This window comes from Antedon bifida, chromosome 6, assembly GCF_963402885.1.
Source record: "Antedon bifida chromosome 6, ecAntBifi1.1, whole genome shotgun sequence".
In the NCBI taxonomy this organism is placed as follows: Eukaryota; Metazoa; Echinodermata; class Crinoidea; order Comatulida; family Antedonidae; genus Antedon; species Antedon bifida.
Window position 1 is genome coordinate 18836093 of NC_136231.1, and position 25908 is coordinate 18862000.

Here is a 25908-nt window from a genome sequence, read left to right on the forward strand (position 1 = left end):
TTAGGTAGGCCTCAAGTTTAAGGTGAAATAAAGGTAAATGATGGCTTTCGGGACAAATTGAACAGTAAACTAAAACATTGACAAGCGCTGGCAATACTTAGATGGCCGTAATTAAAAGATGAATGAATAATGTGTACAGTCTCACCGCCGTCCATGGCACCTGTCTTGCGTAAAATTGTGTATATTGCGCGAACGGCGTCATTGTTGCGTACTTGTTGCCCAGGCAGCCCTATAGTAACCACGTAAACATAAACATATACCTATGTTTTCTATCGCTTCTTCCAGGACACCGAAGTCGTGACAGACAGGATAGCATTGAAGTAGTATTGTTACCAGCTAGTTATTGTTTATTTTGTGAACATTTGGCAAAGTAAGTTGAACTTTTATTTATGTGGTATTCAGAGAAAATTAATTTGTTATTTTAAAAATATTCATGTCCTGCGCTTTCAGAAGATTAGACTGGAGTTTAGGCTGAAGATTAGACTTAATATTAAAGTTGCATCTGCCACAAGGGGCAATGGCCGGGTAAAGGTTTATTAATATGACTTAACAAAACACATGATTGCACTGAGGACAAAGAGAAGGGAAATAGTTCTTTTTATTTACTTATTATTCTTTTTAAAATCCTGTATTACTTTTGTTAATGTTATTTTTTATATCTTGTACATAATTTAGTTTAAGTTTTCTTGTAAATCGGCCTATTGTCAAATCTTGTTTTCTTCTTTTACTTTATTTTACTTACTCTGGACGCACCTTCATCCAAGAAGTGTGCGACTGTTTCAAAAGTGTAGTTTCCAAATAAATTGCTATTATTTATTGTAACTTAGGCCTATATATTCTATTTATTTTTGCAAAAGTTTAACTATTAATGAAAAACCCACACTTTCTATAAAGTTGTTTTCGATCGAATATAGAAAACTATAAAGGGGTCATTACGTAACTAAACTATTTCGAACAAACCACAATTGGTTGCATTGTCATCGTACGGTGCATTGGATCCATAATCCGTAATCGCAAAACAAAAATTTGTGTCGACTTTTTGTTGTATTTGGAAGGACGTGCAACCGGGTGTTGAAATACAGAATTTAAAACAACGTAGGTTGCTTCTGGGGGCACAGCGAACACCGACAGCGAGTGTATTCAAGGCGTGTGACGTCAAACACTTTCTTTTCCCTGTTGGTGCAAACACAATTCTTGCACTGTACGGTCCTGTAATATAATTTGTTTAAATTGTCATTTTTTAGTTAGAAATTGTAAGAGGCTCATATTGGTTTATATTTCAATATATCGATACCAATATATTTATTATTTAATTTGGTAAATCCATTATATAGAAATAATATTGATTACTTTGAATGGATTGTATATTCTGCGTTACCTTCGTTGGTCGTTTGGGCTACCGTAGTCAAAATAGGTGTGGTCGGGATTACTGTTGTTGATTCTATAAAAATAAACAAATATTAGTAAGTTATTGCCATTTAAAATGTGCTTTAATGACTAGATTGATTGACTGATACAGGTTATTGTAAGTAAGATTATTGATTGATGGTTATATCTATTGGTTGATTGATTGATTAATTGACTGATACACGTTATTGTAAGTAAGATTATTGATTGATGATTATATCTATTGGTTGATTGATTCATTCATTGACTGATACAGGTTATTGTAAGTAAGATTATTGATTGATGATTATATCTATTGTTTGATTGATTGACGGATACAGGTTATTGTAAGTAAGATTATTGATTGATGATTATATCTATTGGTTGATTGATTGATTGACTGATACAGGTTATTGAGTAAGATTATTGATTGATGATTATATCTATTGGTTGATTGATTATTTGACTGGTCAATTGACCTGATATATTTGCATTTTGATTGTACATGAATTACCTTCGGTAGTTTGGTCAACCGTCGTCATAATAGTTGTCGGGCTTAGTGTCGTTGATTCTATAAAAGTAAACGCAGTTACTTATTAGCTTTAACTAACTCATTGATTGACTAATCGATTTACAAATATACATAGGCATACCTTTCGTCGTTTGATCTAACGTTGTCACAACAGAAGTGGTTAGAGGAGCTGTCGTTGATTCTATAGAAGATTCAATTCAATTAAAAAAAACATTTATTTACGTCCAAAGACGAAAAGTAACAAAAACAATAATGACAAGAGAACATTTAGAAAAGGGACGAAGGCATGATCCCAAAAGATGAGAATCTTGTGGCGAGATTGCCTTTACAATTGAAAATAGATATCACAAAATTAAATAAAAAAAATAATTAATACATTTATTAAAAATAAACATTAAAGACGAACTATAACATAATTTATCTATTATTAACAATGGTTTTGATAAATTCCGTTAATGTGATTTAGATAAATTCGTACATGGTGTAAAACAAAATATACACAGCATTGAAGTCGGAATAAAGTATGTAGGCCTATCACCCACTGAATTTGTTTGATAGGACAAAGCATTCAGTTTTCAATGAAACACTTCTAACTAACTTCATTAAAAAATCCAGTCCAAAAAAGTGTATGTTTACCTTCGGTTGTTTGTATCAACGTGGTTGATTCTTCTGTTGAGAATGTCAGGCCACCTAAAATTAGAGTGAAAGATAACATAAACAATTTGTATATTTTGTGTGATTATTTTTAAAATTTGAATGGGAATGCTTCATATCCTCTTCTCCATCTCATAAGTTGGACAAACACAGTTTAAAAAAAAAACTTTTAAGACTAATATTTGAAATGAAAATTTGTCTTCATACGGTGTGGTGCGCGGTAGTGATTCTCAGTGCACATTAGGAGAATTATTTTTCCATTCATCGACAAATCCGTCTCATTTGTATCAAACGTGGTGTACCAAAGAAGGTTAGGTTAAGATACCAGGCGTGACATGTGAAAACATAAGATTTTGTATCACGAAATTTTCTTAAGATACTCGACAAGGTCTTACTGAATTGTGAATTATTATATAATATATCGTGCATATCGTGTAGTTAAATTGCAATCACATTAAAGTCAAACCTTTTTCACAAACATAGGCTCCAGCTGCAGTGGCACAACCTATATTACTCCAACGTCCATCACTACAGAAAAAGACTACACAATTGTAAAGTGTCCCAGAAAGCGGGTCGCCTGGTATCCAGTCTAAAGTAATTAACAATGTTTAATAATAATTTTGATTTGATTTATTTTGAAGTATATATTTATCACAATTAGAAAAAGATAACGAACAGCAACAAACAAACTTTACACGAGACCGAAAATACTAAACATTGGTTGAAATTATAATTATTGATAACTATTCATGGTAATAGAACATTGTTAAGTGATTATTATTCAACTCTCTGGTTTTAAGGATTAAAAGTTGTCGGCACGCTGATTTTAAAAAGAGCTACTATAATTTTGTGAACATTATTTCACAATGACTTACTTTCGTAAACGTTTCCTTCACCACTCTCCCATTCCCAAGTTCCTTCCACAATGATGTCATTAAGGCCAGTCCAAAATCCAAAGCAACCCGGTACGATAGTTTGCAGAAACGTATTTTCCCCTGCAGATGTTATGGTTACAAGGTTGGCACCATGCGATTGACAGCTTGATTTTGCACTGGACCAAGTGCCACTTGCCAATACATGTTTGTAGCAGCTTCCAGCATAGGCAACCCAAGAACTCGTACATCCACTCCCTGAAAAAAACCCCAAAACAGTGACGTATCCAGGATTTGTTAAGGGTTTCGACGGACATTCTCATCCACCCGTCTCTCTTTCTCCCCGAACCTGCACTAATGTGATCAGCTATGCTTAAAATAACTTTTATTGACGTGTTCATATCTCGTAGTATTGCTATGATATTAAAGTCTATGTCTAAAGTCTCTACAACGCGACTCTACAGCTCACTATGTCGGTCGGTTTATGTATCATATGTATGATTCATTATGAAATTAGTCATATTTAATTGCATATTAAATTTAAAAAAAATAATAATAATTTCGACAATCAAACAAATTATGACATTTTCTTAGGCCGAAATAACAAACTTAACATAAACTTTCTTCTTTAAAATATTCATATATTAAATTTAAAAGTATATAGTTTGACAGTGCATAATTTTTTTTATATTTTTAAAGACGTTATCATAGTAAAACATTATAATTCATTTCGGTATGTAATAATCTATCTGCACCAAAGTGGTTACTGCATAGTAAATACTCGGATAAATCTTTCTACAATTGTTAGTCAGTTGTGTATGGCTCGGTGGTACCGAGATCGAGTCTCACCTTGGGAAACGAAACGAAATAAGAAGCTTAGAGACATAACAGTTTCCTTTTCATGCCATTTTGTTTTCATTTGTTGAAATTGTTCCAGGAGCGCCAATTACGATTGGAACATACATTTCATTACAATAGTAATAAAAGGTCGATTGTGTTTTAATTTCTTATCCGTGTAAACTGTCATGTCCCAAGTGATTCGAATGTTTTTATTCTCTGTGACTGCTAATGGCTGGTGGTCATACCATTTGTCAGTACATTCGATTCCGTATTTTCGGCAAATCTCCCAGTGTACCCGCAATGTCACCTTGTCATGACGCTTTCTATGCTCTCCTTTAAAGCAAATTGCAGCACCCACTGTAGCTCACTATGTCGGTCGGTTGGTCGAATGGTTGGTCGGTCGGTCGGTAAACACTAACTCAAATTTGAACACGCGACTGCAGCCATGTATATGGCCTTGTTTTGTTTAATGATTGAATTTACTAGAGGGTGAGCTCGCTTCGCTCGCTCTCCCTCTAGGAAGTGTAGACGATGGTTCTCGGAATGATAATGTTCTTCTTGTACGTTTTCTGTCGGTTACCATTATTGAAAATGCTTGACATTCGTAAAACTAAACTATTCTGTTTCACAGTGTCTTAGATGATTAATAACATTTTAAAGTATAGTCTTTATTATTTGGTAGGGCCCTTATAGGGCGGAGGTGAGGAGGCGGAGTTCATTTGAGGGAGGTGCTTATTCGAGGGATATATGTTAAATTTTTTAGTTTTAATAATATGGTAACATTTATAATCAAATGAAATCCTCTAATAGATATGAAAAGTGGTAAAAATAAATAACAAATGCTTGGTAAATTGTAGATAACAGTGCGATGAATTCTACTACAAATAGTACAATTGTGTTATTATAAATGTGGATGGGATGGACGTTTATTAGATAGTTGGGTTGGGGGGCGGGGGGGGGGGGGGAGATCATTATTCAAAGTGATGTTTTATTGGAGAGGCGTTTATTAAAATATCATCCTAATAAGTATTAATACATTATTTAATTTAAACATCTTTTGAAACTAACTGCCGTGACAGAGTGGGCCGTTTCGGCCCAAGAAAGAAGACATTACGGCTTGCAACATGGGCAGACATCTCGGTCCTAACGGGACACAGATAGCCTACAGTTATTCCTGCCAGCTTACTTAATAAAACTCAGCTATCGGGATTTCACTCGATTAATGTCTTATCATCAAATCTCCCTATGTAATTTTATAATACTATTCCTCACAGTATATTCCAATTCTTTATGGCGTATATTTAATTTGATCTTTATTAATTTGCAGTATAATTTTTATTTTTTAACTACTGTACCTTTCACACGCGCGGTCCGTTCCTAAAATAAACAAAAAACTAAAATGGCTATGACTAAAGGCCAACTTAAGCTCCAGTCCTACTATCTATTTTTTTCTTCCGTCTTCCAAAGGGACACTGTATTGATTGATGGAAAGTGCCGGTTTCCAGTCACCTTTAGGGTCAAATCTATTATTTTAACTGCTCCCTTGTGTATAAAAGGGAGAAAATAGTTGAAACCATGTTGCTGCAAGGTGAACTTATCGTAAACCCGGAAATTACTTGACCGCCAAAAATTGAAATTGAGTAGAAAATCTACTGTTGAAATCATAAATGTTGTTAAAAAACTCTTTATAATATCTTCCTAAGATAGAAATATGGAAAAACAGCGTCGAACTGAACGCTAATGTTATCAAATCTACGTTTCGCGGTACATCTGAGATAGATAAGGTAGGTATCCAAGGCGGAGATTTGTACCGAAGTTTTTGCATTGTGCTCGCCTATGTCAGAATTAACCATAATTTATATATAGATACTTCCAGTACGTGAAATTCGTGTCGTTATAAAAACATATTACTTAGAACATTTGTTAATAGTGTAGGCTGGTATGTCGTTTATATGAATGTCGTGTATATTTTTTGTTAAAAGCAAACTTTAACTTTATTTCATATCTTGATAATATAAGGAATGAAAAAAAATATGTTGCCATTTTTTCAAAAGACATTTAAAGGACCAAATTCAAGATGGCCGCCAGCATTCAAATAACCCTATTAAAAATCAGAATATCACCAATAATACAAATTATGAATGTGGAACAAGTCCGTTTTGATGGTATTACTGTACCCATTATACAGTCTTAACTATGTAAAGCGATAATCTGTCGGCCATCTTGGATTTCAAAATGGCCGCCACTAAAAATTAAATTCTTTAAATAATTTTTTTTAAATATGTGTGCATAAATTGTTGTTGGTACACAATGTTCTAAAATTGTCACTTCTCACAGGATTGTCTAAATATAAGGCTGTCTAAAGTTGTCAATGTTCTCTATATAACAGATATATAATACCCACTATGACTCTTAAATTAACTAATCGTTCAAATTTGGAGTTGCAAAAGTATGGAACAACTTACCAATTTATATCAAATATTCATCAACAATTACGTCTAACTAGAGGGTGGGCTAGGAGTGTAAACGATGGTTCTCGGAATGATAATGACTCGGGTAAAAAGGTTTTAGAAGGACGTTCTCTTTGTACGTTTTCTGTCGGTTACCATTATTGAAAATGCTTGACATTCGAAAAACTAAACCTACTCTGTATCACAGTGTCTTAGATGATTAATAACATTTTAAAGTATAGTGTTTATTGTTTTGTAGGGCCCTTATAGGGCGGAGGCAGAGTTCATTTGAGGGAGATGCTTATTCGAGGGATTTTTTAGTTTTAATAATATCGTAACATTTATAATCAAATGCAATCTTCTAATATATATGTGGTAAAAAATAATAACAAATGCTTGGTAAATTGTAGTTAACTGTGTGATGAATTCTATTACAAATAGTATAATTGTGTAGTTGCAAGGTGAACCTGTGAACTCATCGTGAACCCGGAAATTACTTTGACCGCGTACAATTGAAATTGAGTTGAAAATCTACCGATGAAATCAGAAATTTTGTTTTAAAACTCTTTATAATATATTCCTAAGATAGAAATATGGAACAATATCGTAATAGTAAAAACTGTTATTAAATTTACATTTCGCGGTACATCTGAGATAGTTCAGGTAGGTATCCAAGGCAGAGATTTGTTCCAAAGTTTTTCCATTGTGCTCGCCTATGTCAGAATTAACCATAATTTATATATAGAGTCTAAATTACAGATCTCATTTCTTTTCATGAAACTGAAACTTGACAGGAGACAGGACCACAATATAAAACAAGTGCATTTATACCTTATTGTGAAATCCTGTATAAATATGATGTTAAATAATAAATGCGTTATTGCTATGTAATTCAATGTCCTTCAGGGCCATAGTCACCAGTATGGCTGGTAAGTTTTCAACCTGTCAACTTTTGGCAGAAGCTTGAAGGAAATAAAGATACAGCTCATTCACAAGGTTACTCATAGGCAGCATTAACTCCTAGTTCTCATCTTCTACAATCTCAACCGATTTCATTAGATATATACCCCTACAGATAGACCACCATTATACACTGGTTTGATGAGTGCACATGGTTGTGGTATAAAAACTCATGTACTAGGGAAAGACAAAAATGCCTGGTGATGACTCTTGCCTGAGATGAGTGGAGGTGGACAGAGATGACATCAAGAAGCAATTATTATGTCGACCCGGTAAACTACATGACTTTTGGACTGTAGCATTGTGAAAATAGTGTTGAGGCCAGTGCTTTTGTTGAAACTGAACTTGTATTACCTATACAACCAGTGACACAAATATCTTAGATGGAAAACATCTTAGAGATGATATCCCGATTAATGAAGAATGCTGCAATTCGCACAAAGGTGTTTGTTGGCCATGGCATGATGAAATTGGACAGAAAATGTTTGAGGCATTAGTAAAAGTCTTGTAGAAGGCAAACTGTCTATATGGGATACCAAGAAAAAGATGAATATTGGCAAAAAATATATATGACGGTGAATACAGGTGACAAACTTATCAAAGTAAAAGAGGACTCCTATAGAGATTATTTGGCGGTGAAATGAGGTATTGCAGTACTTTTGCCAATTTGTTTCTGAACAAGCTTGTTGGGATCGCAGATCAGTCTGTGGAAGTTTGATGGATACAGTAGTAGAAAACGAAGGAAGGACAGAAGCACACTAATTCTGCTTTCTCTCTACAACTTGCTTCTACAAATGCAGACAGAGAAAGAGATTCTAAGTGAAGTATCATTTTGTTTGAAAGAGGCTGATCATAAAGATATTAACTTGAATACAGAGAGTCGACGAAATCTAAATGTGGTTAAACTATTATTCCTATATATGTCCGAGACACAAGAAAACGATATCTGCACACATGAAAAGTACACATGCTTTTATCAAATATTTCTTCGCTCATGGCCACCTGAACTACGACCGGTTACTTCCGCTGTATCAATTTCAACAGATTACTGAAACAAATTACAGATATTGGAGTTTATGAGAGGACATGTATGTGTGGGACTTGCTGGGTTTACATCAATTGATCAGGGTCATTGAGCGTGGTATCATTGGAATAACACAAATTAATGATTTCATCAGAGCTGGCAAATCTAGTTGATGAGTTTGAAAGCCAACATTTAAAGAGAGATGATATCCCGATTAATGAAGAATGCTGCAATTTGCACAAAGGTGTTTGTTGGCCATGGCATGATGAAATTGGACAGAAAATGTTTGAGGGATTAGTAAAAGTCTTGTAGAAGGCAAACTGTCTATATGGGATCCTAAGAAAAAGATGAATATTGGCAAAAAATATATATGACGGTGAATACAGGTGACAAACTTATTAAAGTAAAAGAGGACTCCTATAGAGATTATTTGGCGGTGAAATGATGTATTTCAGTACTTTTGCCAATTTGTTTCTGAGCAAGCTTGTTGGGATCGCAGATCAGTCTGTGGAAGTTTGATGGATACAGTAGTAGAAAACGAAGGAAGGTCAATTTACTGTATCGCATTCAAGATTAGAAATATTTCATTGAAGGACTTTGGCAGAGTTAGTTGTCATTTAACTGAAGAAGTTTATGAGATGTTTTAATATGAAGAAGTGTACTGTTCAGACCTCCTGATGGTCAACATTTTGTGTTAATCACCATGTTGTTTTCAATCTAATTTTATTTAACTTACACATGTTTTAATAAGAAATTTAACCCATTTTTTAAAAAATGGCGGCCATTTTGAAATTCAAAATGGCCGCCATTTTGTGTTAATCACCAATGTTGTTGTCATAGGCCTGTCATTTTATGTGATTTCAATCAACGTCATAACTTGCACATGTTTTAATAAGAAATTTAATCCATTTTAAAAAAATGGCGGCCATTTTGAAATTCAAAATGTCAGAATACTAATGAATATAGGTTTATAATAATTCTTATATAGCAGAGAACCCATATGAACTTAAAATATTATTCATAAAGGGTGTTACTTTGTCCAATATGGTACATTTATTGGATATTTTACGTATTGGCGGCCATCTTGGATTTGACACCCTTAAGCTTTTTTAAAAAAATGGCAACATATTTTTTTCATTACTTTACATCCTAAAGATACTAAATCAGCTGGAATTTTGCTTTTAACAAAAAAATGACACGAAATTACATAGTGGCCTACATTATAACGTTATGTATACTGTAATGATAAACGTGGAGCGTAAAAATGTTTACTTGTTGTGTAAATGATGATGATTATTTAATACTCGATATTTTTAATAAAATAAACTTGCAAAGACAATTTGGATCAATAGCTCCCAAGGCTGACTAGACAACCAAATGAGAGCTGGTAGGAATAACTTATTATGTTTAAACATCAATAACAAAAACGTTACAAGGAGTAATTAGCTTCTTCTATTTCAAACCAAAGTGTTTTATTGTTAGTCGATAAGCCGTGCTTAGTGTTACTTTTATATGATTAAGAAGGCCTAATGGTTGTGAAGAACACTTTCTGATGTTCATCGTTAGTAATTCGTTCGGTAGTTTAGCGCTCTGTACCAACCACTGTGCGGCTGTATCCAAATAATGTATTGTACGGCACGCAAATAACAAGAATAATAATGTTGTAGGCCTATGTACAGGTCTCTCTCCATTTAAAACCCCTCCAAAGACTCCTCTACAATTAAAGACCCGTTGTACCACGGCCCCGGGTGATCCTTTACTCCTCTATTAGGGACCAAGTCCCACAGTTTGGGTGGACCCATCTCTCTTAAATTTCCCTTCAATTAAAGACCACTTTAATTATAGTCATTAAAATTATACTGAACAGAAGGAAAGACGAACTTACCTGATATATTTCGGGGAGCAAGATAACCATTCTGACATTTAATATTCCACTAGACAAGGTATTTGTAAGATCACTGCCGATTATTAGTTAGTGTAATTCTAATTAGAGACCAAAGCTACCAAAAACCACTAAAACACGGGTCCTAAACTGGTCTTTATTTGAGGAAGACCTGTATGCTAATAATCATGATTTTAAATATTGAGAAAGGAGAATAATTTTTTGATGTATGAAATGGGACACCTAACAAACAAAACTCTTCTCATATCTGGGGAATACACTCGTGTATATATATATATATTATGAGAAAATCTGTCTATAACGTCATAAAAGAAATAAGAAAAGCGTAAACCCATTGGTGCGTACTGACAACGACAATTTTTTTGTAGAATCGAAGTTTCTTACAAATGAAAATAAATGATCAATTTTTGGGGTTATAGTTACGGGTAAATAACGGGCCCACAAACCCACCTTAACATACCAGAGTTTAATAGGATTTGTTACTTATGTAAAAGAATAACGTATTTATTCAAATATTTTTATTGGATCGTCAAAAAGAAATTACTATAAAATAAAAGTCATAACAAATTGGTTGAGAACATTTTTTCTAAAAAAAAACTCCAAGGCGGGTATTGAACTGTGAGTCAATTATATTAGTTAAAATTAAAAAACTTACCTAACGTAAAATTGCCATGGAAAGGAATTAAAATGACTACGATTATTAATCGCTCAAACTGTTTTCTATTATGCATGACAGTATTTGCTGTAGGTAATTACACCAGCTTTTCCAGTTATCCTTCTAACAACTAATTATGACTAAAACACTTAATGTTGGTAAGAGCATTTGAACGCAAAGGAGCATGGGACTGAATATCTAAACATAAAAAAAACACATTTAATCATCATTTTGAAGTAGATCACGTCTTCTTTCTTTGGCCGTACGTTCCAAATCGATACTGTAATGGAATAGTCCAAGTAGGTGTAGTATATTGATGGTAATGGTAATTTCTAGTGTAGGCTGGTATGTCGTTTATATGAATGTCGTGTATATTTTTTGTTAAAAGCAAACTTGGACTTTATTTCATATCTTGATATTATAAGGAAAGAAAAAAACTATGTTGCCATTTTATGCAGCAAATTCAAGATGGCCGCCAACATTCAAATAACCCTATTTAAAATCAGAATATCACCAATAACACAAATTATGAATGTGGACCAAGTTCGTTAAATTGATGGTATTACCCATTACACAATCTTAACTATGTAAAGCGATAATCTGTCGGCCGTCTTGGATTTCAAAATAGCCGCCACTAAAAATTAAATTCTTTAAATATTTTTTTTTTAAATATGTGTGCAAAAATTGTTGTTTGTACACAATGTTCTAAAATAGTCACTTCTCATAGGATTGTCTACATATATGGCTGTCTAAAGTTGTCAATGTTCTCTATATTAGATATATAATACCCCACTATGACTCTTAAATTACATAATCGTTCAAAGTTGGAGTTGCAAAAGTACGGAACATCTTACCATTATATATCTGTGGTGTGAGCAGGCTTAGAAATTTCGAGTCGATGAAATGAAAAAATGGCGACTTTGGCTCATAGTAACCAATATGACAATAAATGTCATTTGTGAACAAATTACATCGATATACAACCTATAAAATACACAATTTGTTGATAGTCAACATTTAAATGATATGTTCCAGTTTTTATGATTTATATTTTACTAGAAATATGATATTTTAGGTATATAAGTGTTTGTTTACATAACGGAACCGACAATATTTTGGTTTCCAATCGTGACGAAACGATCGGTTTGGTGTGTTACACCACTTTGGTAAACACCAAAAATTTCCGTTTAACATGCATCAATATGTCTCAATTTTGGTGTACAAGTAAAATAATGGTTGTTCTTGATATTAAACTCAAAATAAAATATATTTATAAATAATAAAATATTAAAAAAGTAGTTTAAACTCAATCGTTTGGTTTTGAAAAAGTTACATGTTTTGTAATCATAAAGTTCATGAGGAAATTGTCGTAAAATATTGACACAAAATATGTAGAAATAAACACAAATAAATAAGCTTTAAGAATATGTACACACAATATAATTTGATTTATGATTTATAGACGAAAATGATAAAAATGATAAGTGTACTCGCACAGTTTGTTACGAATTCTTACAATTATGTACTTAAGCACGCACAGGTCAGATTAAAGTCAGATGTGTAGGTATCGGTCCGCAAAAACGAGTATAAATTGTTGGCGGTGAGTAAATTCGATATTCATTCAATCGTTTGACGTCGATAGAAAACTAAAACTACAGTACAATCATGTCTGCAGCTCCAGCCAAGAAACCTGCTTCCAAGCCAAAGAAGGTTGCTACGCATCCAAAATACATCGTTATGATCACAGAGGCTATCACAGCTTTGAAGGAACGTAACGGCTCTTCACGACAAGCTATTGATAAGTATATCACAGCTAACTACAAAGTTGGAGAAGGTAGTTCCGTACATGTTAAATTGGCTTTAAAACGAGGTGTCGTCTCTGGAGAGTTAGTCCATACCAAAGGAACTGGTGCCAGTGGTTCATTCAAAGTAAACCCTGCTAAGGCTTCTGCTCAAGCCAAAAAGGAGAAGGCTAAACAAAAGGCAGTTGCTAAGAAGGAAAAGGATAAAGCAGCCGCTAAGACAAAGAAGGCAGCCAAGAAGACTTCAGCAAAGAAGGCTAAAAACCCAGCAGCCAAGAAAGCTTCTGCCAAAAAACCTGCCGCTAAAAAGCCAGCTGCAAAGAAGCCAGCTAAGAAGGCACCAGCTAAAAAACAAGTAGCCAAGAAAGCTGCTGCTAAGAAGCCCGCTAAAAAACCAGCAGCCAAGAAAGCTGCTGCTAAGAAGCCCGCTAAAAAGTAAATTGGTTTTACTTTAAACTCTCAAACCATGGAGCTATAAAATCATGGGACTGAATAAATCTAATTTTATAGCTCCATGCTCAAACCAAACGGCTCTTTTCAGAGCCACCCAAATATACAAAAGAGATTTAATTTGCCCTTTGTCTTTGTTTTTTATTCATTTTAATTACAATCGGTTACCGGATACAGTAACATGCCTATTTTTAACAAATAAAATTTCTATTAGCATTATACTTCTAGATGCATAATTAATTCACTCACTGGGAATGTATTTTCACTGCATTTCCAGTAGGTAAAATGTACGGGATTATAAATTTGTTTACGTAAAATTCATTTAATGTATTTTATTTATTTGGAATTACACCTATCAGATATATAAAATATAACAATTGCAGTACAGTACTGTAATTCATTTACGTACAAAAACAAATATCAACCTCCGCACTACACCAACAAGTTTTAATAGATATATACGTCACTGATATTAAAAATATTAGACAACAATTACTATTAATTCTATATTATAGATCTCATTTCTTTTCATAAAAACTGAAACTTGTATTTCAATTTTTGTATCTCTCAGACAGGACCACAAAACAAGTGTATTTATACCTTATTGTGAAATCCTGTATAAATATGATGTTAAATAATAAATGCGTTATTGCCATGTAAATCAATGTCTAAACCTTCAGGAACATAGTCACCAACAGTTTTCAACCTGTCAACTTTTGGCAGAAGCTTGAAGGAAATAAAGATACAGCTCATTCACAGTTTCATAGGCAGCATTAACTCCCACTTCTCATCTTCTACAATCTCAACCGATTTCATTAGATATGTACCCCTACAGATGGACCACCATTATACACTGGTTTGATGAGTGCACATGGTTGTGTTATAAAAACTCATGTACTAGAGAAAGACAAGATAATGCCTGGTGATGACTCTTGCCCGAGATGAGTGGAGGTGGACAGAGATGACATCAAGAAGCAATTCTTATTCCGACACGGTGAACTATATGGCTTTTGGCATGTAGCAATGTGAAAATAGTGTTTGAGAGGACATGTATGTGTGACAAAGGGACTTGCTGGATTTACATCAATTGATCGAGGTCATTGAGCGTGGTATTATTGAAATAACACAAATTAATGATTTCCTCAGAGCTGGCAAATCTAGTTGATGAGTTTGAAAGCCAGCATTTAAAGAGAGATGATATCCCGATTAAAGAAGAATGCTGAAAAACAGAGGTGTTTGTTGGCCATGGCATGATGACATTGGACAGAAAATGTTTGAGCAGCATTGGTAAAAGTCTTGTAAACTGTCTATATGGGATCCTAAGAAACGGACGAAATATATAGACGGTGAATACAGATGACAAACTTATTAAAGTAAAAGGAATAAGTATATAGGAAAGTATGAGTATTTGGCGGTGAAATGAGATATTGCAGTGCTTTTGCTGATCTGTTTCTGAACAAGCTTGTGGATATCGCAGATCACTCTGTTGAAGTTTGATGGATAGTAGTAGTAGTAGTAGAGCACGAAGGAAGCTCAACTTACTGTCTCGCATTCAAGACAGTCCATGCCACCTTTCTTGCCTAAAATTGCGTATATTGCGCGTAAACGGCGCAATTGTTGCGTACTTGTTGCCCAGGCAGTCCTATAGTATCCACGTAAACATATTAGACTTAATATTGAAGTTGCATTCGATAGATAGTTTCACCAAACGGGCGTGGAAAAAGAGAAGGGAAATAGTTATTTTTACTTACTTATTATTCTTTTTGAAATTCTGTATTTTTTAAAATTTTTAATGTTATTTTTTATATCTTGTACATAATTTAGTTTAAGTTTCCTTGTAAATAGGCCTATTGTCTAATCTTGTTTTCTTCTTTTACTTTATTGTACTTAGTCTGGACGCACCTTCATACAAGAAGTGTGCCACTGTTTCAAAAGTGTAGCTTCCAAATAAATTATTATTATTTATTGTATTGTAACTTATACATTTATTTTTGCAAAAGTTTAACTATTAATTAAAAACCCACACTTTCTATAAAGTTGTTTTCGATCGAACTAAACTATTTCGAACAAACCACAATTGGTTGCATTGTCATCGTACGGTGCATTGGATCCATAATCCGTAATCGCAAAACAAAAATTTGTGTCGACTTTTTGTTGTATTTGGAAGGACGTGCAACTGGGTGTTGAAATACAGAATTTAAAACAACGTAGGTTGCTTCTGGGGGCACAGCGAACACCGACAGCGAGTGTATTCAAGGCGTGTGACGTCAAACACTTTCTTTTCCCTGTTGGTGCAAACACAATTCTTGCAGTATACGGTCCTGTAATATAATTTTTTTAAATTGTCATTTTTTAGTTAGACATTGTAAGAGGCTCATATTGGTTTGTGTTTCAATATATCGATACCAATACATTGATTATTTGGTTTGGTCAATCGATATATAGAAAGAATATTGATTACTTTGAATGGATGGTAAATTCTGCGTTACCTTCGTTGGTCATTTGGGCTACCGTAGTCAAAATAGGTGTGGTCGGGATTACTGTCGTTGATTCTATAAAAAAACAATCTTAGTAAGTTGCCATTTAAAATGTGCTTTATTTTTATTATTGATTGATGATTATATCTATTGATTGTTTGATTGATTGATTGACTGATACAACTTATTGTAATTAAGATTATTAATCGATGATTATATATATTGGTTGATTGATCGATTGACTGATACAGGTTATTGTAAGTAAGATTATTGATTGATGATTAACTCTATTAGTTGATTGATTGGGTGATTTTACTGATACAGGTTATTGTAAGTAAGATTATTGATTGATGATTGTATCTATTGGTTGTTTGATTGATTGACTGATACAACTTATTGTAAGTAATATTATTAATCGATGATTATATATATTGGTTGATTGATTAATTGGCTGATACAGGTTATTGTAAGCAAGATTATTGATTGATGATTATATCTATTGGTTGATTGATTGACTGATACAGGTTATTGTAAGTAAGATTATTGATTGATGATTATATTTATTGGTTGATTGACTGATTGATTGACTGACAGAGGTTATTGTAAGTAAGATTATTGATTGATGATTATATCTATTGGTTGATTGATTGATTGATTGACTGGTCAATTGACCTGATATATTTGCATTTTGATTGTACATGATGTATTACCTTCGGTAGTTTGGTCAACCGTCGTCATAATAGTGGTCGGGATTAGTGTCGTTGATTCTATAAAATTAAACGCAGTTACTTATTTAAGTTTGCTAACTTAACTAACTCATTGACTGATTTATTGATTGATATTTATTTAATTGATCGATCGATTGATTTGCAAGGCCTACCTTCCGTCGTTTGATCTAACGTTGTCAAAACAGGAGTGGTTAGAGGAGCTGTCGTTGATTCTATAGAAGATTCAAATCAATTTAAAAAAACAATTTATTTACGTCCAAAGACAAAAAGTAACAAAAACAATAATGACAAGAGAAAATTTAGAAAATGGACGAAGGCAGGATCCCAACAGATGAGAATCTTGTGGCGAGATTGCCTTTACAATTAAAAATAGATATTATTAAAAAACTAAATAAAAAATTAATTATATAAAATAATTAAAAAGAAGCATTAAAGACGAACTATAACATAATTTATCTATTATTAACAATGGTTTTGATAAATTCCGTTAATGTGATTTATATAGCTTCTTACAGTGTGATGTAAAACAAAATATACACAGCTTAACATTGAAGTCAAAATAAAGTATGTAGGCCTATCACTCACTGAATTTGTTTGATAGGACAAAGCCTTCAGTTTTCAACGAAACACTTCTAACTAACTTCATTAAAAAATCCAGTCCAAAAAATTGTATATATACCTTCGGTTGTTTGTATCAACGTGGTTGATTCTTCTGTTGAGAATGTCAGGCCTATAATTAGATTGAAAGATAACATCAACTAAAATATTTATTAAAGACAATTTGTATACTTTTCGACTAAAATGACATGTAAGAGTGTGTGATTATTTCCAAAACTTGAATGGGAGTGCTTCATATCCTCTCTCCATCTCATAAGATTGACAAACAAATTTCTTACCTTATGCTATTAAGAAAAAATTAAGAAGAAAACTTGAAGACTAATATTTAAAAACAAGATGAAAATTTGTCTTCATACGGTGTGGTGCGCGGTAGTGATTCTCATTGCACATTAAGACAATTTTTTCCAGTCATCGAAAATTCCGTCGCATGTGTATCAAACGTGGTGTTCCAAGGAAGGTAGGTCTAAGATACCAGGCGTGACATGTGAAAAACATAATATTTTGTATCACGAAATTTTCTTAAGATACTCGACAAAATCTGACTGAATAGTGAATTATTATACCAAATCCCCGGACTTTTTGAAATGTAGTTTAAAACCTTCCCGGTACAATTGCGATCATTTTGATACCCCATATGCATGGTTACGTGCAGAAACAGAAATTTGTATAACGAACAAACATCGAATGTGGGGAAAAGTGGGCCATTTTGACCACATTTTGGCCCCTAACTTGGATCCTAGATGGCGGATGATGTTCAAATATAGTTTAGAACCTTCCCGGTACAATTGCGGTCATTTTGGTACCCCACATGTAAGGTTACGTGCAGTAATAAAAATTTGTATAACGAACAAACAGACAAACGTACAAACATACAAACAAACTCTCTCACTTATAATATAGATAGATAGATCGTGCATAATATCGTGTAGCTAAATTGCAATCACATTAAAGTCAAACCTTTTTCACAAACATAGGCTCCAGCTGCAGTGGCACAATTTATATTACTCCAACGTCCATCACTACAGAAAAATACTACACAGTAGAGTGCACCAGACGGGTCACCTGATATCCACTCTAAAGTAATAACAATTTATAATAGCAATACTAAACATTAATATACTCAAAATATAGAACCATGGTAATCACTAAAGTTGTTTATTAAGTGATTATTATATTTTATAGTTTTACTGGTTATTAGTGGTCGGCACGCTGATTTTAAAAATAGCTATTTGAAGTTAAAAGAGCATTATTGCACAATACCATGTGTGAAGAGTTACTCTTCCCTGGCAATACTTACTTTCGTAAACGTTTTCTTCACCACTCTCCCATTTCCAAGTTCCTTCCAAATTGATGTCATTAAGGCCAGTCCAAAATCCAAAGCAACCTGGTAAGATAGTTTGCAGAAACGTATTTTCCCCTGCAGATGTTATGGTTACAAGGTTGGCACCATGCGATTGACAGCTTGATTTTGCACTGGACCAAGTGCCACTTGCCAATACATGTTTGTAACAGCTTCCAGCATAGGCAACCCAAGAACTCGAACATCCACTTCCTGGAAAAAAAACCCCTAAAACAGTGACGTATCCAGGATTTGTTAAGGGTTCGACGGACATTGCCATCCACCCGTCTCTCTTTCTCCCCCAACAGCACTAATGTGATCAGCCATGCTTAAAATAACTTTTATTGACGTGTTCGGATCTAATTTAGGCCTACTGTCGTAGTATTGTTATGATATTAAAGTATATCATAGTTTTTTGTTTATTGGTTGCATTTATACCTCCAGTACGTGATATTCGTGTCTGTATAAAAACATATTACTTAGCACAGTTGTTAACTTGTACACTGTAGTGATAAACGTGGAGCGTAAACATGTTACTTGCTGTGTAAATGATGATGATTATTATACTCGATATTTTTAATAAACTGCAAAGACAATTTGAATCAATAGCTCCCAATAGACAACCAAATGAGAGCTAGTAGGCATACCTTATTATGTTTAAACATCAATTACAAAAACGTTACAAATAATTAGCTTCTTCTATTTCAAAGCAAGTGTTTTATTGTTAGACTGCATCTTAGTCGATAAGCCGTGATCATTATTACATTTATATGATTAATTAGGCCTAATGGTTGTGAAGTGTAATTCAAAACTTTCTGATGTTCATCGTTCAGTCTGTTTAAATCAGTGTATTGTAACTGCATGAAATTATAATATCCCAGCCATTTAATGTTTATAAGTGGAATGAAAAGAGTAGATTCATAAGTTGAGATATTGGACGTCAACTCATGCTTAACTCATTTCGTATGTAAGCTTAATTCGCCGCTTTCCTCTCTTGAATGCATGATTCGCGCGAAGGCTACGCCCATCAAAGATAAAGGCGCGCGATTATAGATCGATAGATAAACAAAAATAATATTTATACAGTCCATCATTGGAATCAAATTCCACGTATATAAAACAATCATTATTTTATTAGTTTGTAAACTGTGAGTCAATTATAATTATTAGTAAAAATTAAAAAACTTACCTAACGTAAAATTGCCATGGAAAGGAATTAAAATGACTACGATTATTAATCGCTCAAACTGTTTTCTATTATGCATGACAGTATTTGCTGTAGGTAATTACACCAGCTTTTCCAGTTATCCTTCTAACAACTAATTACGACTAAAACACTTAATGTTGGTAAGAGCATTTGAACGCAAAGGAGCATGGGACTGAATATCTAAACATAAAAAAAAATACATTAAATCATCATTTTGAAGTAGATCACGTCTTCTTTCTTTGGCCGTACGTTCCAAATCGATATTCTTGGTAAAACCATAATATTATAAATAACGTGTTTTAATTGTTCGTCCGTTGAGCCGCCAACATTTTGTTACGAATTTATTGGGATCCCAGGGACAGAACCCAAACCAACATTCTATATCGCCGCCCGACGAGTGTGTCTTTTTATTAAAACACAAAATATGTTTTTTACTTTGATAGCAACCACTTTTATTCATCAATCATTAAAAAATTTGCATCATTAACACATTATCAATACTTCACATTATTCCTTCAAAGCGGCGTATGAAGCCTTGTAATTTTAACTAATATATAGAAAATAATAATATTACCTTTCTGATGGCTCTACAGAAAGCGTTTGTATTAGCGAATTGTAGTTAGCTCATTTCTTACGTCACACCTTATGGATATGACTAATTAATATTCATGTTTATTTTGTGACGTTTCATGAGGCGTGGTCCCTAACTTATGTTATGAAAAGAAATATTGCGCCTCGGCCCATTTCACCTAATAAAATACAGATTTTTTCATATTTTTAAATAGTTAAAAAGGACCTAATTGAATGTATTATTTTGTTTAAATAGAAATTTTTCAATAGTAGTTTTTTATTTATAAATGGGAAAAATGTTTTCTATTTTAACTTAATATATACACATTTCTTGTACCAATAAGCTCTTTTTAACATGTAATATAAATGTAATGTCGGCCTAAAGTAAACAATTTCCCATAAATTCCATACATTAAATTAGAGTTATTGTTTTCTATAATCTTTTCTGTGGTAGAAACGATAATATTATGCAATTTTAAAATTTAGTTGTTTATGTCTATTTCATTTTATTTTCCCTTTTCATGTTAGGTTCAACCTATATATATATATTTTCTCATTCTCACAGATTTCCTCATCTTTATCGTTTCAAATTAATTAATTAAATTTCAGTATATCACCGGGCGGTTTAGAATTAATGTTCTTTGCCTCATGTGTTTATATATATATATATATATATAAAACAATTAAAGTTAATTTGTGAAAATTAACGAAATCTAATTACAATATCTTTAAAAATTCCAATCTTAAATTTATTACAAGATAAATTTCCAGTATACAACATTTCAAGGCATATTTACAAATCAATTATGTTTAAAACTATAACACAGTCTGCATGACACAATGATGATGAGGCGGGGGTGGTTGGCCGTCAAACTTTTAAACTTAATTGGTCTCCTCTCTGCACTTAATTTGTGCAGAGAGGAGACCTACTTTCACATAAACATATTTTCGTTCTAATTAGGCCTATACGTGTTATTTCTTTTTCATTATAATAAAAAAAGAATGATAAAAGAAGACTTTAAAAAACAAGACAATTTCACTCTATGTTTAATTTGAAAATGCAAAACAAATTAAACTATTTCAAACAAACCGCAATTGTTTACATTGTTTGTATACGGTGCATTAAGTCCATGATCTCCAAGGGCAAAACAAGAGTTCGTACCCAACTGTCGTTGAATTTGGAATGACGCACAACCGGGTGTCGAAATACAGAATTTAAAACAACGTAGAACACTTTGAGTGGAATGATGAGCACGTACAGTCAGTGTGCGCAGGGCGTCTTCTGTCAGACATTTTCTTGCCTTTGTCGTCGATACAAATACCAATCTTGCAGTGTATGGACCAACTAAATTTAAAATACATCAAGATATTAATTATAACAATCTTATTCACCATTTCTTGACTACTCTCACTTCTGTGGACGATCGAAGCATGTTGATCGAAACGTCAAGAAGCTTACAGTTCTCTTCAGAACTACGCAGTGTACCGCAAACATTTTATATCAAAATACCAACAATAGTATTCTGAATGAGATTATTTTGTATTGTATGAGAACAAGAAACAAAGAAGCTGCTCGACTTTTTGACGTAACAGTTTTAATGATTGTTCATTAAATGATGCTTTTTTTAGGTATACTCACTAATCAAACATTTCTTTATCTATACACACCATTCGCCAAAAATATTTACCATAGAGGAAGGATTGTTTTGACTATTATTCAATGATAAATTGATGGTATTATACCCGGCCTACATTGACAACCAAAATGAACACTTTTTTTTTATTGAACAGGTCTTACAGATTTCTGTTTGCGTACATCTCATAGACTCTGTTCTCCCAGACGTGCTCTGTGGTTTGCGCATACCCATTCAGAGTTTACAAATTCCCATTTTTCAAACCTTCTTCAAACTATAAGCTTCCGCGAGAAAAAGTTTCCTAAAGCTTCTTTGAATACAATTGCCTAAAGGCACATTATTTTCATTTATCAACTTTTAACTTGTAAAATGTTTGCTATATACCTTCTGTTGCTTGAGGTGTGGTCGGGAGTAGTGTTGTTGAATCTATAAATAGATAAGATAAAAGTATTCAATAAGTTGTCATCGTTTAATTTTCTGACAAAAGAAACAATGTTACCAGTACATACCTTCTGTTGTTTGACATAATGTCGTTACAGCAGGTGTGGTTGGAGGCAGTGTAGTTGATTCTATAAATCAAATAAATAAGTAGGTAAGTAACTATTACAATAAGTTGTATGTACAGTAATACATTTAATTTTCGTACTTTATCGATAAATACTTCGTTGTATGGTCGATTGTTACGGGTACAGTACATTACATACCTTCTGTTGTTTGACCTAGCGTTGTTACAGCAGTTGTAGTTGGGGGAAGTGTCGTTGATTCTATAAATCAAATAAGTAAGTAAGTAGATAAGTAAGTATTCAATAAGTTGTATGTACATTTAATTTTTGGGCTACTTTATCGATAAATTACTTCGTTGTATGCTCGATTGTTACAGGTACAGTACACACCTTCTGTTGTTTGACCTAGCGTCGTTACATCAGGTGTGGTGGGGAGTAATGTCGTTGATTCTATAAAATGAATGTATGTATTAAACAATTTTCATGTAATTATATTTTGTAACTTTGACTCTCAAACAGGGAGTTAACAAAATGTGAACTACGTAATTATTTAATACCGTTTAAAAACGTTAGGCACTTAACAATAAAATACGTATACCTTCAGTGGTGTGTCTCAAAGTGGTGGATTCTTCTTCTGTTGTTAGAGGAGGTCCAGCTATTAAATTAGAATAAAGATCATAAGTTCGTATTGAAAATTTACACTAAGGAACTCATAATTCGTCTTTGTTTTGTACAAATACAATTAAGCTGCAGATATTGCAATATAATTTAATTGAAATATATCTCTAATAAAATATATTTTAACAATATAGTTAATAATATACATAATCATTTCCTATTTATAATATTTTAGATTAAATAGTTTATGTTCACAACATGGGTCTCTCAGTGCACAAACCTATTTCACAAAGGTAGTCTAAATAATTATTGTTACATCCGTAATTACTCCAAGTTCCACCACTACAGTAAAATTTAACACAATCAGCCAGACCAGACGGCTCTCCTGGTATCCAGTCTAAAATTAAATAACAGTGATAGTTAACAATATTATAATGACATTAATAAAACTAATAAGAATAATGATTTAAAATTATAATCATTATTGTTGAATCGTTGAAGATTTTCAAAAATACTTCTGTATACTTCACATTTTACCAAACATAATCGCTATTATTATCGATTAATATAATATATATTAATCGTAATTTGATAATGACGAATTGTTATGAAATATACTTGTAACTTTCCCAAGATTCAGATTTTGGTATGTTGGCAAACGTGCCTGGAGTACTGTGCTCACTAACACAGTGTTCAATGTATAATGACCAATTGACAGTAATTTAATTTCAACATTCGTTTCAACAAAATACATTGACAAAAAATGCACCTCGTACAAACATAAATATAAAGTAATTTGTATAAATAGAATGAATCGTTTATTACTCAAGTACGTTGTTTCCACACCACTTTCCCATTTCCAAGTGTTTGGATAATTAATATCATTAAGACCAATCCAGTATTCTTGGCACAATCCGTGAAAACGCAAAAATTCGTTCTCATCCTGTGACGTTATTGATACTAAGGTGGCACCATGTGTTCCACAATTGTATTTTGCATTATGCCATGTTTGCGGACTACCAGTAAAGTGTTTATAACAGCTTCCTTCAAATCCAAGCCAAGTAGACGGACATCCACCAGACACTATAATATTGTAAATATTGGTTAATATGATTTTTATATACTGTATAACAACATACATTTACAAATCTCAAATCCTGAAATTTTTACCATGATTGACATCTTATTTTTTTTATAGATCAATACTTACAGGAATAGTAAAGGCCTATCAACTAAATCAGCCCATTGGCTGTATTCTAAAAGTACACATTGATTTTAAATTTGAATTGTATTGTTTGATGTATGCAAGTAAGAAGGAATGAAATGAATCAAGCGCTCAGAAACTGAGAGTGAAATACTTGCAAAATCAAAGATTTTAAAAGGTAAGAAAGATCTTTGGCAAAATGCTATTTGATATAATCAGCTTTAATGACGTCATCAATATATCGATTATATTTTTCAAAATCAATAGGTATGGTCTGTTATATATACAAAAACAAATTTAGGAGATAACTTGTAAACAAAACAACAAAAAAACAGAAACCAAAACAAGTAGTACCGTAATGTGCATTTCATGTTGCCTAGTACAAACCAATTCGGTATATGTATCGTATGTAGAATAAAATAATATGAAATTTATTAGCTAACCAATATGCTTGCAATGTAAATAAAGCTCACATTAAATGGGCTAAAGTAAAAGATAAATTAATGAATCACATTTCATAAAATCGAAATGAAAACTTCTTTTCTCTTTCTTTCTTTTTCTTTCTTCTATATTGAGAAAAATTAAAAATAATACAGAAGTAAATTTTTTAATACACTTGTATTTTACTATAAAACAGAAAGATGAAAAATAAGGAAAGAAATATAGGAAGAAAAAACAAGGCTTCAATACGTCAGCCAGATTTTATAAGAGGGTATGTGCCAATATAACCAATTTTTTAAAAGATTTTTAAAAGATATCCAATTATGTTATGTTTTAAAATCTCTTTTAACCATATTATTATTGTACATACATATAATCACATTTTTAAAAATATTTAATCTTTTATATCTTTGTCATGGAATGGAATAATGAATAAAAGTGGGCTAAACCCACGAAAGAGAAAAAAGAAAGAAAATAATATGAAAGTAATGAACTGTACTGCTGTATGACATGATGCACTTGGCTTTCTATACCTCGATCAACACTTTGTAACAATCTCTTACAATCAATATAGCAACCAAGGTTATATAAGTATCTGAATGGGCCAAATTAGTATGGTATAGTGTTTCAACTTAACAATTACGCTAATAAAACATCAATTAGCCACGAAAAAATTTACTAAGCGAGACATATTTCTAATGGAAATCATAGTGAAACTGTAGATGTTTTTTGTATGAACTAATAAGTGTACATTGGGCCATTATTAGATTAGTGAATAGGAGAAGTAGTGTTTTGTTTGCGTGAACATTATTCTATAAATATATTTTAATTTCACTCACTGGTTAATGCATGATACAAATTTATAACGTACCGTAATCCACAATGTTTCTTATTCGAATTAAGATTTACCTGGTGAGTATGGTGTACAATAGTATGGTGTACCATAGAATATTAGAATGTAAGGTTTCTTATATTAATACATTGCCATGCATAGTTATTTTTTAAATAAATATGAAATATCTATATAATGTTTTTAAACAC

General features: G+C 32.7%; 2 protein-coding genes and 1 long non-coding RNA gene across 3 annotated transcripts; 2 read left to right on the forward strand and 1 right to left on the reverse strand.

The window, feature by feature from the left end:
* The first annotated feature begins 283 nt into the window (after positions 1-283).
* Positions 284-25150, forward strand: LOC144844474 (uncharacterized). The gene is made up of 3 exons (XR_013612432.1): positions 284-370; positions 24421-24604; positions 25064-25150. It is a non-coding gene; the product is annotated as an uncharacterized LOC144844474 (long non-coding RNA).
* Positions 12942-13517, forward strand: LOC144844701 (uncharacterized). Its single transcript, XM_078701727.1, has one exon. The coding sequence runs from the start codon at positions 12942-12944 to the stop codon at positions 13515-13517; it is 576 nt and encodes a 191-aa protein (XP_078557853.1).
* LOC144844905 (uncharacterized) lies at positions 22432-23766 on the reverse strand. The gene is made up of 7 exons (XM_078702013.1): positions 23760-23766; positions 23503-23619; positions 23203-23259; positions 22995-23054; positions 22806-22865; positions 22611-22670; positions 22432-22527 (listed from the first exon to the last, which is right to left on the reverse strand). The coding sequence occupies exons 1-7, from the start codon at positions 23764-23766 to the stop codon at positions 22478-22480; spliced, it is 411 nt and encodes a 136-aa protein (XP_078558139.1). The 3' UTR covers positions 22432-22477.
* Positions 25151-25908: the final 758 nt, after the last annotated feature.

What these genes read in the sequence shown, in the direction of transcription:
- LOC144844905 (XM_078702013.1), bottom strand. An exon ending in AGACTACCTTTGTGAAATAG is followed by an intron (nt 23,260 to 23,502) that starts GTTTGTGCACTG and finishes CTAATTTAATAG; the next exon opens with CTGGACCTCCTCTAACAACA. An exon ending in GCTAGGTCAAACAACAGAAG is followed by an intron (nt 22,866 to 22,994) that starts GTGTGTACTGTA and finishes TTTGATTTATAG; the next exon opens with AATCAACGACACTTCCCCCA.
- LOC144844701 (XM_078701727.1), top strand. Translation starts at nt 12,942, where the DNA reads ATGTCTGCAGCTCCAGCCAAGAAACCTGCTTCCAAGCCAAAGAAGGTT.